Here is a 15553-nt window from a genome sequence, read left to right as displayed (position 1 = left end):
AATAGGCGGACCAGAACGAAGGACTAAGTTAGAGCGGGACTGCATACAAGTATAGGAATACTGATATAGTGTATAATGGTTAGGGTAGTTATACTAGCGTAGTTTAGTAGTAGGTATAATAAGGATCCCACTAGTTATGTTAGAGTGTTTTGGTAAGTATGATAACCAGAGCTATATAAGAGTACTTATTATTACTATACCTAGAACAATCAACATCGTAGCTAACGACAGTAGTGATTAAAGACTTAGCAGGCTAAAGCCTAGGACAGATACTGGTCTATATTATACTCAAAATCGGACATGGTAGTGGTATTAAAATTATGTGTATATTTAATAACTAGGTAGTTTAGTTTCGGATAACGAATAGTTAAAAGGCAGGCCATGGCTGCGGTATGTATTAGCTACCTTTTATTAAGCAATTCGCATGCCAATATCAGCATCAGCCTTCTCTATATCGACTAAGGCTATGGATGAGCTTGGATCATAAACGATCGATCTACTGTGGCTGCTCCGGGAAATCCACCAACAACCTGAGACACACTGGAACCTCCTCTAACACCTACCCTGCTTTGGCAATTCGACCACGAACATTGTCTAATGCCATGTAAGGGTGACAATGTCTGCAGCGACTGTGGTATCATCCCTGTCAAACAAGCCGACCTACAAAGCTTGCTGGAGGGCACCGTCTATGTAGGAGAGCAACGAGAAAGTTCAAAGTCAAACGAGTGTCAATTTATTTCTAAGGCAGTACAAGAAGAATATAAAAGAATCACTTCCGAAACCCTCCACAACATATCTAACACTCGACCTAAAATCTCTCAGACCCGTGTATGGATCAATAAATCAACCTCCAACACAAAGCCTCTATCCCAGTCAATCTAGACCCCCATTCAGGGATTCCGCACTGAGCGCATCAATTTAGTAGGTGCAAACGCAGACGCTAAAAAGCCCAGTCAGTATATTTAATAAAGAGATGTCAGAAGGAATCCTACCTCTCGTCGTTGCAGTAGCCGCCGTGGTAGGTTCCGTCCTTAAGGCACTGTATCTCTATTAGCAGGTTGATCGGGATTCTTGTTCTGGAAAACACATACAGATGCGCTGCAAGCGGCATCACCAGCGCCCCAGATGTCACCGACCTGGCAAGAGGCGCGGGCCACGAGGTTCTCGGTGGGAGCGGCAAGGGTCATGGAGCCGAAGAGAGCAACGGCGCTGAAGACGATGGTGGAGAACTGCATTTTGATGGTTTGTGGTTGAAGAAAAGTACTTCTTAAATATTTGAATAGATGGATTGTTTGATTGTTGTTGTCTTGGTCGATTGGATTGGAGTGTTGATGAGGGTCAGAAGGACGGGCATCGAGGGGGTATTTATATGCTTTCTGAAGCCACTGAATTCCAGTATGAAGATAAAGATAGAACAAAAGCTCTCATGTTTTGAAGTCCTCTCGTATTCCCAGCTTTGTATGGGGCTCGATCATCGGCGTTAAGGAGAATACGATGTTGATCGAGATGATCTTCGCACCCAGGTAGACCAAACGGAGGCGAGCTGGATGCATCGTGGAAAGAAGCATCTCCACATTCTAGCTCTCAATCATGAAGAAATCGACAGCCTCATTAGTTAAGATTGGCAAAGTGGTCGTATGCAGCCGAAAATAGCGAAGCGAGATCTTGGGGCCAAGTTTAGTCGCTCGTATAGCCCCATCATACAACGTATGCTCGAGCCTCCCCAATGTTTATCGCTTCTACACATGGTAATCATCTGTCTTCACGTACCCGCACTTCGTGTTGCTGCCAACAGTCTTGCCTTCACCCTCGCAGGAGTGGGTTTTCTGAATCGCCAGGACTCGTCCTTGGGCGTCGTGTATGCGAGGTGCCTTGGCCAGCGTTTTCAATTGGACGGGTTACAGGCTTGTGCAAAGTGAGGACCTCGTGGAAGGTCCTCTAACTGATATTCCTCTTCGCTTGCAGTAAACAGCAGAGATCTTCACCCTTGAAGCCGGCTCTTTCGGATCGTGTGTCAACTTTCCCAAGTCCTATCTGCCTTTTATTGAAGCCAGCAGGTTGTGGTATCCTGGGGGCCTAAGCTTGTAAGTACCGAGGATGGTAAAAGTTAGGAAGGTTAACCGCAAGTCTCTCTAACCTCGGTCCTTAGGTGAGTCTCAAAAACATTGCGAGATTCCTTTGGTTCTCAAGTGCCCTGCATTTTGAGATAGCTGCCGGGCATGTTGTGAGCCCGCAATACTAATATAGCGCCTCTAAAGGGGTTATAGAGATATGATACATGGTTAGTGGAATATAGGTCTGTTTAAATAGAATTAATCACTGGTTCTCCTGGCTGAGAAACAGCGGCGTATAACATAATGTCAACACCTTTACCAGGATCGTCAATGTCGCCAATTAGCACAGAGGTGCCCTCCGTGTATGACCTCCTTTGTTGCTGATCTCTCGTGGACAATCGTGTGTTGTGTAGTCATTGTATTGTTATAACATACGGTATGGGTACTTTAAATGAGCCTCTTCCCACTGAATGCAATGACTGGTTGTTTCGCCAGTGTTGATGGGATAATGCAGATTTTGCCACTGCACCAAAAGGGTCAACCCTCCTGCGAGAGGGCTAGTTTTGACTAATGAGTCCGGTTGATAGATTCACGCAGCTGATCCATCCTAGTTCACTCGCTTTAAAAAACTTGCCGCTCCAACACAAGTAGAATCAATCCATCTGGCGTCGGGCTTTCGCATGGCTAGGGCATTCGACCCCATCTAGATACGCTCCCTACCCAGCTAAAAGAGAGCATGGCATTCAATTTAACTATCTACTTCTTGAATATACCAAATTATAGACTCTTCTTGACTGAGTAGGCTAATAATCTATTGGTTATACCAGAATTATTTTAGAGCCCTGTTTACCGAGACTAGATAGATTTCTATGGAAATGAACTGTACGGTGGTAGTCCTAGGTATATAGGTGATTGGTGTTCTGGCTTATTGGTTCGTGTACAGTCATTTATTTATTACCCACAAGGAGTGAATCATCAAGAGCATGATCGACCAGAGAGCCACCCAGACACCAAGACTCAGGGACCAGGCGAAGATATTTGTTCTACTTCAGCATTAATCTACTTATTGAGCTAAACCCTACCTCACATACACCTTGCTAGATATATTCTATCTCCTCGCAGTAACTGTACACCCGCGAGGCACCCCTAGTCACAACTAGTCTTCGTATACATATTATATAATATATTTACTTTAGTAACATATTTCACTGGTAATCCGCCCACCCTGTATGGTAGATAGAATAGCATATTTTAATAATGAATATATCAACAATAACATATCTGTGCTTTATAAGTCTTAGTATAGAGCATATTCATGTATTATAGGCTAAGGTTGCCTTGTACTAGGGTTGCCCTGCGCTCTCTTAAGACTTAGAGGTTAGGCCTAGAATATGGAAAAGAAGCAAGCAAATATTTATCGGCTGGTGAGGGTTATTAGCTTTTATAAACGGGCACAAAACCTTCAGATCATTCACTGTCATATTTTTTCCTAAGCTCTAAACAACTATAGCAACAAAAACTATAAACTCGGCACCGCTGATGACTTGCTATCATGGCCGGCGGGCGGCAAGAGAATAAAGTACGAAAACATTTCCACGATCCTCAAAGGACCAGTTATTTCAATCAACCTACACTTAAAGACCATACTCGCACATAGGCGACAGACCCGAGTGCTGAGCATGCGACCAGAACCGGCGACCAGAGCCTTATATCCCCTGCGGCTTGATTTTCTCCGTACGTAGAATGGGAATAATACCAGGTAGAATAAGTCCAACATACCTGGTCGGGTCCGTGAAGAATTGAAGTGTACTCTATATATTATACTTACGAGCTGTTAAACCCGACCTGCCAACCCGCTCCAAACCCGCGCCAACGGGTTGGATAACAAATCTACCTTATAATAACCTCCTCATGCTGATACTACCGTGCAGCCGGATATAAAGCCTTTTCAGGGGCAGTCGTCGATTAACGTTCGATTTTCTGCCTTTGGATTTTTGGTAGAGAAATGTAAACTCAGAGCAGGAGATGGTCTTATTGACGCTTTGCAGCACATTGGGTATTTCGGTCATTGAACATCGCCAGTTCGGAGTTAGATATGCCGGGCACATATTACTAGTAGATAGTTCATTAATTGATCAAATGACCCAATACGGTAGCCGATAAGAAAAACAGAGAGCAAGAGGTGAAATATCTTAATGCGATTCTAGAACATGCAGTGTCTTGGCCCCGCAAAGAGACAACCCCCCGGCACCCGAATTGATCGAAGATTACATACTACTCGCATCATCTATACCAACTATCCGATCCCTTGTTTAAATACTATGGCTACAGAGTCTACCAATGACTGGGAGGATCCCAAGATCTGCCAGCGCAACTACTTAAGGCCCCGCGCGAACTGGATTCCCGATACGTCGTTATTGCTGAATGGCAAGTGTCACTGGACGGAGTACTCCGTACTACGTAAGCCTAAGAGATGAGGGTGACAGCCGACAACAGCCGACGGCAGCTGAACCAGCCAGCCGGAACAAGAGTGAAGAGGACGGAAATTAATCGGAACGCACTGCACCCACTTGATGTGAGAGTTGGGGTAGGTGACATTGACTTTAAAAGCGGGCCCCCCGCCCCCGAGTAAAGCTGACTGCATGGAATTTGAATTTACCCCTAGTGCGTATAATAACCGCAGATTCCCTGAATTTCAGTTTCTCAGCACTTGGGAAGCAGTTGTTGGGTACAGACTTTAGTGGTTAGGATACATATAGTCTACCGTGTATCCTTAATACATATCTATGAACTTGTTAAACGGGCCATAGGCCTATTAGAATTGTCTATTTAAATACTCGATAAGTGCTTTTCAAGGACTTCGTCAGTACCTTATATTAATTAAAGTGTGTTTCACTACTTTATGTGCACGCTTTTATCCTTCAGAACGTAGTGCGTATATTCAATGATAAAGATATCTAAAGTAGAAAAGCGGGAAGATAAATACAGACATAAATTTCACGTGGAATTTAGGGCACGGGCCAAATTCTAGGTGTCTTTCTGCCTGGACAGATCTTGGCTTCCCCTGGCAGAAGGACGCGAGAACAACTGCCAGAGTGCTGGTCCCCAGCACCACGTAGAGGTATCTGCCCGCCGCTGGGGGGTTAGAAGGATAGATACTCTCTGATCCTCCATACTCCGCAGGATACAGCTGAGCCGACCCCGAAATCATGACCTGTATCCACCATACTCCGTACAACGCGCAAACAACATGCGATTATTCAGCTACTACTGGTGCGCTTCGAGGCAGATAGTGAGGGCAGTGTGCTTTCGAGTAAAGGTGGAGTGTGAGGGGTACAGAAACTTTTGCTTGTATCACAGCAGCTGCGGGCTGTGCACACTGTTCACTGAACAGGGATTGGCTGGATGCTAAGCCTCGGTAATGACCCCGCATTTTAAGACTAAATATTAGTATTAATACACTTTGGTTAAAGGCAGTATTGCATCATTCCTAGCATTTCCGTTCATATTTAGCCATGAATGATTCCAACTGCCCTTTCCATTTGCATAAACTCATAACTCTGATCATAATGGCAACCTCCGGTCAATCCCTTCAAGGTGTTCGTGATCGGGCAAGGATTGTATGCTGCCAGTGCCACGCGCGCAAGGTCAAGTGTGACCTGCAGACTCAATTAGAGGGCAATTGTTCGAACTGCTATAAACATGGATTGGCCTGCCAGTAAGGATCATGAGATGGTAAGATAGCTACAGGATTGCTGACCATTTCCAAGACCTCGTCCTAACCGAAGAACAACTGTTAAAGAGAGATATGCAAGGCGAGCGGCGAGGTCTCCAAGGCCTAACAGAGCAGCATGTCAAGAGTCCGATAAGCCAGCGACTCCAAAAGTGTCCACCATTCGCGAGCAACAAGACCACGAGCCTGGTGTTCCAGTACCTGAAGCGTTATATAGACAGTACCTTGGCGGAATGACCTACATGCTGCATGATGCTCCTAGTATTCCCCCAAACTATCTCCGGATAATAGCCACCTCAAAGAGCAGGAACCAGGAGATCTTGACAATAATAGACCCTAAATCACCACCACCGGCAATTTTATTAAATGCCTACGTCGACGCCTACTTCCAACATGTTTTCCATCGATTGCCTGTTGTTGATCGTGCCGATTTATCTTCTAGCAGGCCCTCGGTCGCTCTTCAACAAGCGATTTGCATGGTAGGAACCATCCTACGGCATCCCAAGGGACCGGATCTGCTGGCTGAGAATGAGAAATATTATTTCAATGCCAAGACCCTTATTCACACCAGCCACGAGCAGGACCCTATTACAGTTCTCAAGGTTATGTGTCTTTTCTCAACCCGCAACATCGCTGGCCCTGTGTTGCTGAACATTGATTCCCCGTGGCAGTGGTTAGGCATAGCAATAAGACTGCTACAGCAAATGGGTCTGCACCGCGAGGAGATATGTGTGGCCTTTATCAACCCAGGAATCGCACGCAGGATTGCATGGTCCCTTTTCGTGTGTATCCCTCAAATCCAACTTTACTCGTACTAATGACATCAAGATTCAAGATACACTTGTGTCAGCTGCATTTGGATGGCCTACATGCATCAAACAAAATGAGTTTGACGTTCGACCCCTCACAGAAGAAGATTTCGAGGCTTCTGATATTCAATCCTTGCTTTTCATCGAGCTAGCCAAGATAGTTAATATTCTGGCTCGTATATTAGACTTCCAATCGCGGTCCCCCAAAGATGTGCAAACACAGGTATGTGGGCCTTGAGTCATTCAGTGTGTTTATTACTTTAAACAGACTTTCATGCTTACCTGTGCTGCTATAACAGTATATGGATATCCTCTGTTCCTTGAAAGATTGGATCCGCAATCTTCCAACTACTATTCGCATTTTTGACGCCAATGGCCATCGAACGTACCGACGAGATGCTTTTGAACTACACCTTGTGTACTTTGCAACCATTATATCATACTTTCACCTGTTCAACGACCACGACATAACATCTGCCCCGAACATTGTATCGCTGGTCGCCTCTTCATGCATGGCCTGCCTATACAGTGAGATTGATTGCAGGGACGACCTTAGTTATCTTCTTGGTACACACAATTGGCTTTTAATGGTGGCGGCAATACCGCAGCTTCTGTACAACGCCGCCGAGTGCTCACTAGAATCGGATAGCCACTGCTCAGAAGAGCTTGACATTCTTGTCTCATGCTTGGACCAGCTTCAAGCAAGAATTCCGGGGGCAACAGTGGTCCTAAACGCAATCAACAGACTCCGAACCTCACGCAACAGCGGCCAAGTCCAAAATACAGCAACAACCTTGGAATCGCGCGAAACGGTCTTTTTTGGCGAAGGGTACGATATTCTAAGCTTCCGCGACTTGTTCCCATTTCCAAATTCGCTGTCACCAAGGCTTTCGCTGTGGGAACTTCATGCTGGGCATATATTCCAAGGGGTGGAAACTCCCATGGCCGCGCACGATGACCTGAGCCGGATCTTTGAAGAGTTCTCGGACCTTTCTCGATTTACGTTTCCCGGTGTAGCATAGTTTTTTTATTCTGCTACTACCGCTGTCAATGTGACAAGAATTAATGAGGAGTCGCCCAAAATTGGAGTATAATTATGATCAGTTGAGTCTTTGAGAAGAGTATTTTTCATTTTATATGCTAAGCTTGCAGGAGTGAAGAGGAGAGGTCGGGGGAAGCCAAGATAAGTCTAATACACGCCACAACCGCCCAACAGTATCATCTATCAGATCTCGTGAACGCAGTTATCAGGTCACGATGCTTTGAACGGATGATACACTCCCAGCCATGCATCGCTTTTGGTGTAGCGGCCTAGCGTGTTGAGAACATATCGTCGGGGACGTAGTATTGAAGGCTATCTGAAGGGCCACCACCGGGGGAGGAGGACAGGGCATCAGAGAACCGAGACATAATAAAGATAACAAGAACTTGGGGAGAAGAGAACTTACAGAAACTCTTGGCTGAAGCTGATGGGAAACCGCGGTCAACAAGGGTATTTTAATCCATCCTAACTATATGCTATAGACCTAGGTACTGGGACTGAATCCTTTGACCATCGTTGGTTAGAATCTTGGTGATCTTGAGTGCGTTGAGGACAACTCTCAAATGGACCGGACCCTCGGATACAGTGCTGATGTTCTCGCATATGAAAGCGCCAAGTCGATAGTCAGAAGTAAAGTGTCATCACATCAAACCAAATGCACAAGCTCAAGCCACGTTCTTTCGCAAATGCAGACTGGGGCCCTGCACAAACTCCAGCCCATCGTCAATGTTCCCCTTCTTCGCGAAGCGAATATCCTTGCCATAGTGATCCCGCGGCTGCCAAGGACCCCGATCCGCCGCGCGAGGCAGAACACGGGGACCGGCGTTGAGGTATGTCGAGGTGAGCTTCAGCAGCGGAAGCTCCTGGAGGTTCAGCTGGGGGTCCACGCGCGGGATGGCAGCGACGAGCTTGCGCGACTCGAGTGTCTTGAGAATGCGGGTGATGCATTGTGCGGTGGCGTCGGCACCCAGTGTCCACGAAGCGTTGGTGTATCCGATCACGAAGGCGGCGTTGGGAAGATCCTGCAGCATGACTCCGTTCCACAGGTACTTCGAGCTGATGTCGATCTTCTGCCCATCCACGCTTAACGCGGCGCCACCGGCGATCTGCAGCTTGAGTCCTGTCGCGGTGACGATGATGTCCGCGTCGAGCGTCTCACCCGCGTTGAGGGTGATGCCCTTCGCGGTCACGGTTTTAATGGTGTCGGTGCGGACGTCAGCCTTGCCAAGGCGCAGGCTGGTAAAGAAGTCGCCATCTGGGCAGACGCACATTCGCTGGTCCCAGGGGTTGTAATAGGGCTTGAAATGTGGGTCGTAGGCGATGTGGCCGGGGAGTTCCTGTTTCACGGCTCGCTTCAGCATCCATGTCGCCAAAGAGGGGAAGTGTTGGCAGAAGAGGAAGAAGAGTCGCGTTCTTAGGATCCAGATCTCGCGTTGTAGTCTGTGGTAGATGCCCGATGGCAGCAGGTAGGATAGCCTGCCGTTGCTGCTTCGGTTGGGAATCGACCTTATATACGTCGGACTACGCTGCAGCATTGTCACACGCGCCGCCTCGTCGGCCAGATTGGGCAGGAGAGTGATCGCGGTGGCGCCACTGCCGATGATTACGACCTTCTTGTTCTTATAGTCGAGGTCCTCGGGCCAGAATTGCGGGTGGATCACTTGCCCCTGGAAGTTGTCCAGATCGGGGATCTTAGCCTGCAGGGGCTGCTTGTAGTCGTAGTAGCCGGTGCCGAAGATCACGAAGCGCGCGGTCATGGTCTTGGGTAAACCGTCCGCATCGACGGACAGTGACCAGGTATTATCGGTTGTAGACCAGCCGGCAGACGACAGACGGTGACGGAATAGGATGTGCTCCTCAATACCATACTTCCGGGCGGTGTCGTGCATGTATTGCTTGATCGCGGAGCCCTCTGCGATGGGGTTGGAGTGGTTCCAAGGATTGAAGGCGAAGCCGAAGGTAAACAGATCCGAGTCTGAGCGGATGCCAGGGTAGCGGAACAAGTCCCAAGTACCACCCAGGTCCTCGCGAGCTTCGAGGATCGCATAGCTGAAGTTAGGCAGCTGCTCTTGGATGCGATAGGCGGCGTTGATGCCCGAAATACCTGCACCAACGATAATCACGTCGAAGCACGACTCTGACAGTGCAGTTGCGTGGCCGTTCATGTTGAAATGGGATGGAGAGAAGCAGTGGGGATGAACATCAGAAACGGGGCGCAACGTTTCTTAAAAAAAAGAACTGACATGCCTCGGTTTTGACGCGACAATGGGTGCAGTGGAGATCGATTCGCAATGCATCCTGTATAGTACCATATCCGTGTGTCCTTCCTCACGCGGGGAGATCGGGGAGAGGGATTCGTCCTAGTCTCCGATGCCGAAAATATGCTATACCTTGACTCTCCAGATGCAGCCGAGAGAGTCTCCACATCCCAATCCAGGAAGGGTCAACGGTTTCCCCTCTGGTCTTTCATAGGATAGGAGTGTGAAACCAATATCTTAGGGCCGGCCGGGCTCGGTGCTGTTCGGCTGTCGTCGGCTGCCCTGACAGATTATCTGTCAGGCCGCATGGGCCACTCTCTAGGGCAAACATATCTTCTCTCGGCATTAAGGAGCTACCTAGTGTTTAATGCCTCCCGCGTCATATTATGATTCCATGGTATCCATTCCCCCAAGTGTCAACGCGCTCTGGTCAGTGGCCAGGGTCCATTGGTCAATGGGAAAAGTCAGATGAGGAAACTGCAGAGGGTTTGGAACAAATCTCCCAATTCGAGTGCTGCCTGTGAGACGAAATGACTATGTCCCTGGATAGACAGTACTTGTTGCTTCTTCTGACTTTGTTAGTAATAATAGCCTATAGTTTTCTTTGGGACTCTATTAAATTTGTACCTTACTCTATTGATCGTTTTTTATTTATCTTATTAAGCAGGGTGCCACCTGGTTAAAAACTATATTTCATGACAGGCTAATATAAAAAATATATCCTAATTACTTAATTCTTATCCGAGTTGGTCATTCCATCAATCCTAGCGCGAGCGTTTCGGATGAACTCCTTCCTTTGCTCGTCTGTACGGTCAAGGCGAGGCACGTCCGCGCCCTTCTGCACCGCAGCCCGCCTGCCGATCTCATCAACCCACTTCTTGAGAGCTGGGAACTCAGATAGATCGATCTCCAGTAATTCAGGACTGCGGATGACCCACGTGTAGCTGGCGATGTCGGCGATTGTGTACTTGGAGCCTGCAAGGTAAGGGCTTTCCTTCAGACGGTATTCTAGGACCGAGTAAAGGCGCTTGGTCTCGTCAATGTACCGCTTGATGCCGTAGTCAGATCGGACACTAGCGGCAAGTCGGAAGTGGTTTGCTTGGCCTATAATAATAGTTAGATAAGCTCGAGATCTCCATTATCTCTTGCTAACATACCCTGCATGGGACCAATGCCGCCCACCTGGAACATCAGCCAGGATACCTGCTCCGTGTACTCCGGAGTGCCGGGCGCATAGCTGATCTTGCGGTCGGTGTCGTATTTATCGGCGAGGTAAAGCATAATGGAGCAGCTCTCGAAAACGCGCTGTGAACCGTCGACAAGGGCAGGGATGCGGCCATTAGGGTTAATTTTCAAGAACCACCTATTTTTTGATCGTCGTTAGCAGGACGGCTTCTGATGCGGATTCCGAGGATATCTTACTCCTCCTTCTGAATGTTGGTTCCAATATCGATCGGCTCAGTCTTGTAGGGCAGGCAGAGCTCCTCCAGGGTGATGGAGGCCTTCACGCCGTTTGCAGTGGCCCAGGTATAGAGGGTTATGTCAGGCGAGATGGTGGAGGAGGTGCACATGGTGGATGGGAGAGTAGAGGGTTGCGAGGTAGGTTTGAATAAGCTGGCGCTGAGGGTACCAGCGAGCATTACTAGAGAGCGCAGGGGGAATCATATAGCCCGCGACTTCGTAGTATTGAGCTTTCTATCCCCGCGGTTTCCGGAGATTAATCTATCAGCTACATTACTCCAATCATCAGTGATCTGATTTTACCTTAACTATTTTCTGGACAGTGATTACTCGTCCCCATTTTAGCACCCCAGGTGTCCTGGAACCACGCTGCTGCCGACTGCCGAGACAAGGCTTGGTCGCTTGGTCGGGAGTATCCGTATACACTGCCTCACAAGCGGCCCGGCGCCCAAGCCCTCTCACTGCCGGCTGATAGCTCCCGCATGGACGAGTTGGACCGTCTAGCTGCTGAAATTTGTAAAACCACAGACCATGTCGACATCCTGTTTGCCAATGCCGGCGCAGACTGGGGCAAAAAGTTCGATACCCACCCCGAGAAGATGTTCTCGAAGGTTATGGATCTGAATGTGAAGAGTGTATTCTACATCATCCCGAGGTAAGTTTCTAGCTTGGACTGAGCATGTATCTATGAGGAACCCTATGTAAGCTGGCCTAGACTCACTCCTCTCCTGGCCACACCCAACGATCCATCGCGTGTCATCAGGATGAGGTACGAAACCAGACGCCTTTTGGCCTATTTCGGGGGGTGCCCACCTTCCACACTGGATATACAACTATACAAGTCAATATGTTGGTGGCAAACTCCGACACGAACCTGTGGAGCACCGCGTTTCAATTACACCTAGTTCGGTTTGTCAGCTAATGACGAGCATGTCTTCCCATGCCGACTCCAACAGAGCCGAGCACAGCCGACCAGAAGGTTTGATGGCTGTAAATACGGGACTTCACAGTAGCTAGATCCGATGTCATGGCTGCCGCATCTTTCTATGATCCTACGGAATCCACTTCCACGAACACGGTGACGCCTAAATACCATCTACTCCAATAAGATACACCGCAGTTGCCTCACCCGCTTGGCCTGTATCTATTAAAAGCCTTGGCCCCCGAGGTTTTCTGCCATAGCTGGCTCGAAGTACACCATGTCTATTATTGTTTAACTCTGAAATAATTTTTATTCGGTGTTCACTCGACAGAACTATACCTATATCAACGTTTATAATCTACTATATACCCTGTCTCTGTTCAATACTATACTCTATACTCTATACCCCTTAAGTTACTATTACCAGTGTCCTAGTCTACTCTTCAAGGTTACCTTACTCTACAACGAACCACCATCTACCATGGCTGTAAGTATAGCTGCTCAGCTCGCTCACCCTTCTGTCCGGCACTTCTCCGGCTATCGGCCGCGCCCCCGTAGCCGCACGGCTCGCGCGGTTGCCATGAGCTACCTCATATCCGGTGTGGTAATCCCTTTCATCCCGCCTGCGCTTGAAACCCTGCGGCAGAAGAACTCGGAATTCCCAGACAGCAAAAAGTGGGTACCCCGGTGGCATTCCGCATGCATGCCATTCGACCTGCAGCATGCCATGCGGGATCCATGACACTAACACGATATAGGCCTCACCCCCCTCTCTGCTTTCACGCACGCTAGGACAGAACTCATTATATCGGCGGCATCTCTTTAATATTAAACCTGTCAATGGTAGTTTGACTTTTCTTTTGTTATTTTATAAATAGGCTCTGATCCGATATCATGCATTCGATCGAGCGGTTTTGGGATTTTGCCACTGCACCAATCAACCCTCCTTGGAGTGATAAATCCTCCGGTTGTCAACTTAGTTACTATGATTATTGATCCCTATTCTTTGCGGTGTTCAGCTCCCGAGCCCGGTTGTTTGGTCAGGAGTATCTGTGGCTGGCTGTGGCCCACTTAACCTTTCGGCCAAGGTGGGCCAAAAGGACGGGCCGAACGGCTAAGGCCGACCACACTATCAGAGTAAGCTATCACTATAAGCTGCAAGTTCAAGCAAGGCCAGTATAATGCTTGGCGCTGTAAGCCGTAATGGAAGCCAAGGGAAACAAGCAAAACTACTTTTTGGTGAATGTGACTGCCAACATATAAGAACCTCGGTGTCACAGACATACACATTCTGTCTATTTTACATGAAAGCTTCTCGGGAACTTCTCCCCTTCCCCGGCCACATTCGCCAGATTAGACGTTAGCTCTTCCCAGATCCTTAAGACAAGGAGCAACGAAAATATCACCCCGGATGATGCCGCGAGAAGTGTGGTAACTAACCACCAGCCAAAGAATCACAACCATGACAGAGAGTATCTAGCCTTCGTTAGTATTCATCATTGCTATCATTAAAAAAAAAAAAATCTTACTGTCCCAAGCACTGAAAAAAAGCGCGAAGGCAACTCCTGGCCTATGGTGCAGGTGGAAGTGGTAAACACTCCCAATGGGAAGGTCAAAGCCCACCATCCCATGTTGAAAGGGAATTTCCTCGACTTGATCAACGTCGCAACTGCAAAGGAGAGCCAAACCAGGCCAAAGGCCCATAGTAAGATTCCGATCAAAACTCCGACGCTATAGAATATTGCACCGGTTGAAGCACTCAGGGTACTCGTCTTTGGAAAAATTGTCAGGGCACTTTTTCCAAGTTGTTGGATACTATAAAATTCCGTCAGAAGATAAGATGGATAACCCTTATTTTCAGGCCGAATTACCCGAAACTACCCTGTCCAAGTGGACCCAGGGGGAGAAACACGCTTACAAGCATTCCTTTCGGTGGAAGCTTGTGAAACGTCAGGCGTTGCAAATATATACCCATGATCATCATCGCGAGAGGTACACCGATTCCCCAGAGAATATAGCTTGCCAGGATAGTAGCAAGGGCAAGTTGTGCGTCCGGCAAAACGTCTGCAACAATGGAACCCGACGCCGCCGCCACAACACACGAGACGACTGGCAGAAGCCAAGCAGCAGTCATAGAGGAAAGGTCGAGTCCATTCTTCCTCGTTGTTCTGTGAATTTGGCGTTAACAGAGAAGCAAACCCAAATAGGGAGAGACCAATACAGTAGAAACGGTATTCCTATAGCAACCAGGACCGATACCACTGCATCGAAAACCCACACTGCCCAAATGAAATAGGCTGCACCATCACCCCAGCGCGATACACAAACAAAGCAGAACATATTGATTATTGTGGCAAGCCCCATTGGGAACGTACCCAGAAAGAGTGATTGAACTGGATGAGTGACCATAACCCTGAAGATTTCCGGATACAAGATGTAGCGCAGGAGAGTAACAGCCAGAAAGACTGTGAAATACGCCACGTTCAAGACGAAAATGATGATGGAGAGGTAGTAAAGCCACTGTCCGTTGTATGGGAGAGTGTTGAGGAGGATTGACACGATTCCTGTTCCCATATTCACGGAGAACCAGCTTGCGTTGCAGTTAGTATCTGATTCTAAAGCATCGTCTCTTGTGACTCACGCTGGCGTAAAATTCCGGACAACCTTGCGCCAACCGACATCGTGTTTCGATCTCTCGAAAGTCTCTGGGATTTCTGCTGTTGGCATCTCTTTCTGATCGGCAACCTGTTGAGTTTCTGGGACTATCGAGGCGACCTGGTGGAGCATGGAAGCATGGGCCATATTGAGTTTTCAACATCAATCAATGGTAGGCAGTGATAGAGGTGAGAGGAAGTGGGAGGTAAGGGTTAAAAAGCCTGAGCAGAACCGAATCCAAAGCCGGCTATCCTACAATGTCGGCCGAAAGATAATCTACGAGAAAGAGATGTGAAGGCAGAGTATGGTACCAGTGGAACGCCGGTACCTACGGCACACCCGGCCGCCGACAGCCCGCTCTTTGAGGATATGTGCCGGCTCATCCCACCGAACCAATGGGGATGCTCAATGGTACGAATCTTCCAATACACAATTGGTTCAGCTGAGCTGGGTGCTTACCGAATATCCACGACCTGTCTGGATTCTAGACCTGCCAGGAAGGATTTCACATTTTAATCAGACACTGAAGACCAGGGGCATCAAGTGGCCTTGAGCGGAGAACCTTAGGAAAGCTGTCGACCGATCTGGCCGATTTCAGGGAAATGATTACCCAGAGTAA

The 15553-nt window shown here is 48.1% G+C and overlaps 7 protein-coding genes across 7 annotated transcripts; 3 read left to right on the top strand and 4 right to left on the bottom strand.

Annotated features, from left to right (window-relative positions):
• Window positions 1-918: 918 nt before the first annotated feature.
• On the bottom strand, window positions 919-1235 carry APUU_51597S (uncharacterized protein; the record flags this gene model as incomplete). Its single annotated transcript, XM_041706723.1, has 3 exons — window positions 919-940; window positions 993-1039; window positions 1092-1235. 3 exons carry the CDS (start codon window positions 1233-1235, stop codon window positions 919-921), a joined length of 213 nt encoding a protein of 70 aa, XP_041559080.1.
• Window positions 1236-6020: 4785 nt separating this feature from the next.
• Window positions 6021-7618, top strand: APUU_51596A (fungal specific transcription factor domain-containing protein; the record flags this gene model as incomplete). Its single annotated transcript, XM_041706722.1, has 3 exons — window positions 6021-6569; window positions 6616-6819; window positions 6896-7618. 3 exons carry the CDS (start codon window positions 6021-6023, stop codon window positions 7616-7618), a joined length of 1476 nt encoding a protein of 491 aa, XP_041559079.1.
• Window positions 7619-8303: 685 nt separating this feature from the next.
• On the bottom strand, window positions 8304-9803 carry APUU_51595S (flavin-containing monooxygenase; the record flags this gene model as incomplete). The annotated part of the gene is made up of 1 exon (XM_041706721.1): window positions 8304-9803. One exon carries the CDS (start codon window positions 9801-9803, stop codon window positions 8304-8306), a length of 1500 nt encoding a protein of 499 aa, XP_041559078.1.
• Window positions 9804-10626: 823 nt separating this feature from the next.
• On the bottom strand, window positions 10627-11467 carry APUU_51594S (glutathione S-transferase family protein; the record flags this gene model as incomplete). The annotated part of the gene is made up of 3 exons (XM_041706720.1): window positions 10627-11000; window positions 11054-11259; window positions 11319-11467. The coding sequence occupies 3 exons, from the start codon at window positions 11465-11467 to the stop codon at window positions 10627-10629; spliced, it is 729 nt and encodes a 242-aa protein (XP_041559077.1).
• Window positions 11468-11839: 372 nt separating this feature from the next.
• Window positions 11840-12016, top strand: APUU_51593A (uncharacterized protein; the record flags this gene model as incomplete). The annotated part of the gene is made up of 1 exon (XM_041706719.1): window positions 11840-12016. One exon carries the CDS (start codon window positions 11840-11842, stop codon window positions 12014-12016), a length of 177 nt encoding a protein of 58 aa, XP_041559076.1.
• A 744-nt stretch (window positions 12017-12760) lies between these two features.
• On the top strand, window positions 12761-13071 carry APUU_51592A (uncharacterized protein; the record flags this gene model as incomplete). Its single annotated transcript, XM_041706717.1, has 2 exons — window positions 12761-12954; window positions 13038-13071. The coding sequence occupies 2 exons, from the start codon at window positions 12761-12763 to the stop codon at window positions 13069-13071; spliced, it is 228 nt and encodes a 75-aa protein (XP_041559075.1).
• A 561-nt stretch (window positions 13072-13632) lies between these two features.
• Window positions 13633-15081, bottom strand: APUU_51591S (TDT family transporter; the record flags this gene model as incomplete). The annotated part of the gene is made up of 5 exons (XM_041706716.1): window positions 13633-13755; window positions 13809-14094; window positions 14151-14447; window positions 14501-14869; window positions 14921-15081. 5 exons carry the CDS (start codon window positions 15079-15081, stop codon window positions 13633-13635), a joined length of 1236 nt encoding a protein of 411 aa, XP_041559074.1.
• Between the last annotated feature and the right edge of the window lie 472 nt (window positions 15082-15553).

Source organism: Aspergillus puulaauensis, chromosome 5 (assembly GCF_016861865.1).
Source record: "Aspergillus puulaauensis MK2 DNA, chromosome 5, nearly complete sequence".
Lineage (NCBI taxonomy): Eukaryota > Fungi > Ascomycota > Eurotiomycetes > Eurotiales > Aspergillaceae > Aspergillus > Aspergillus puulaauensis.
Note: the sequence above shows the minus strand (reverse complement) of the source record. Positions and strands in the feature narration are given on the sequence as shown.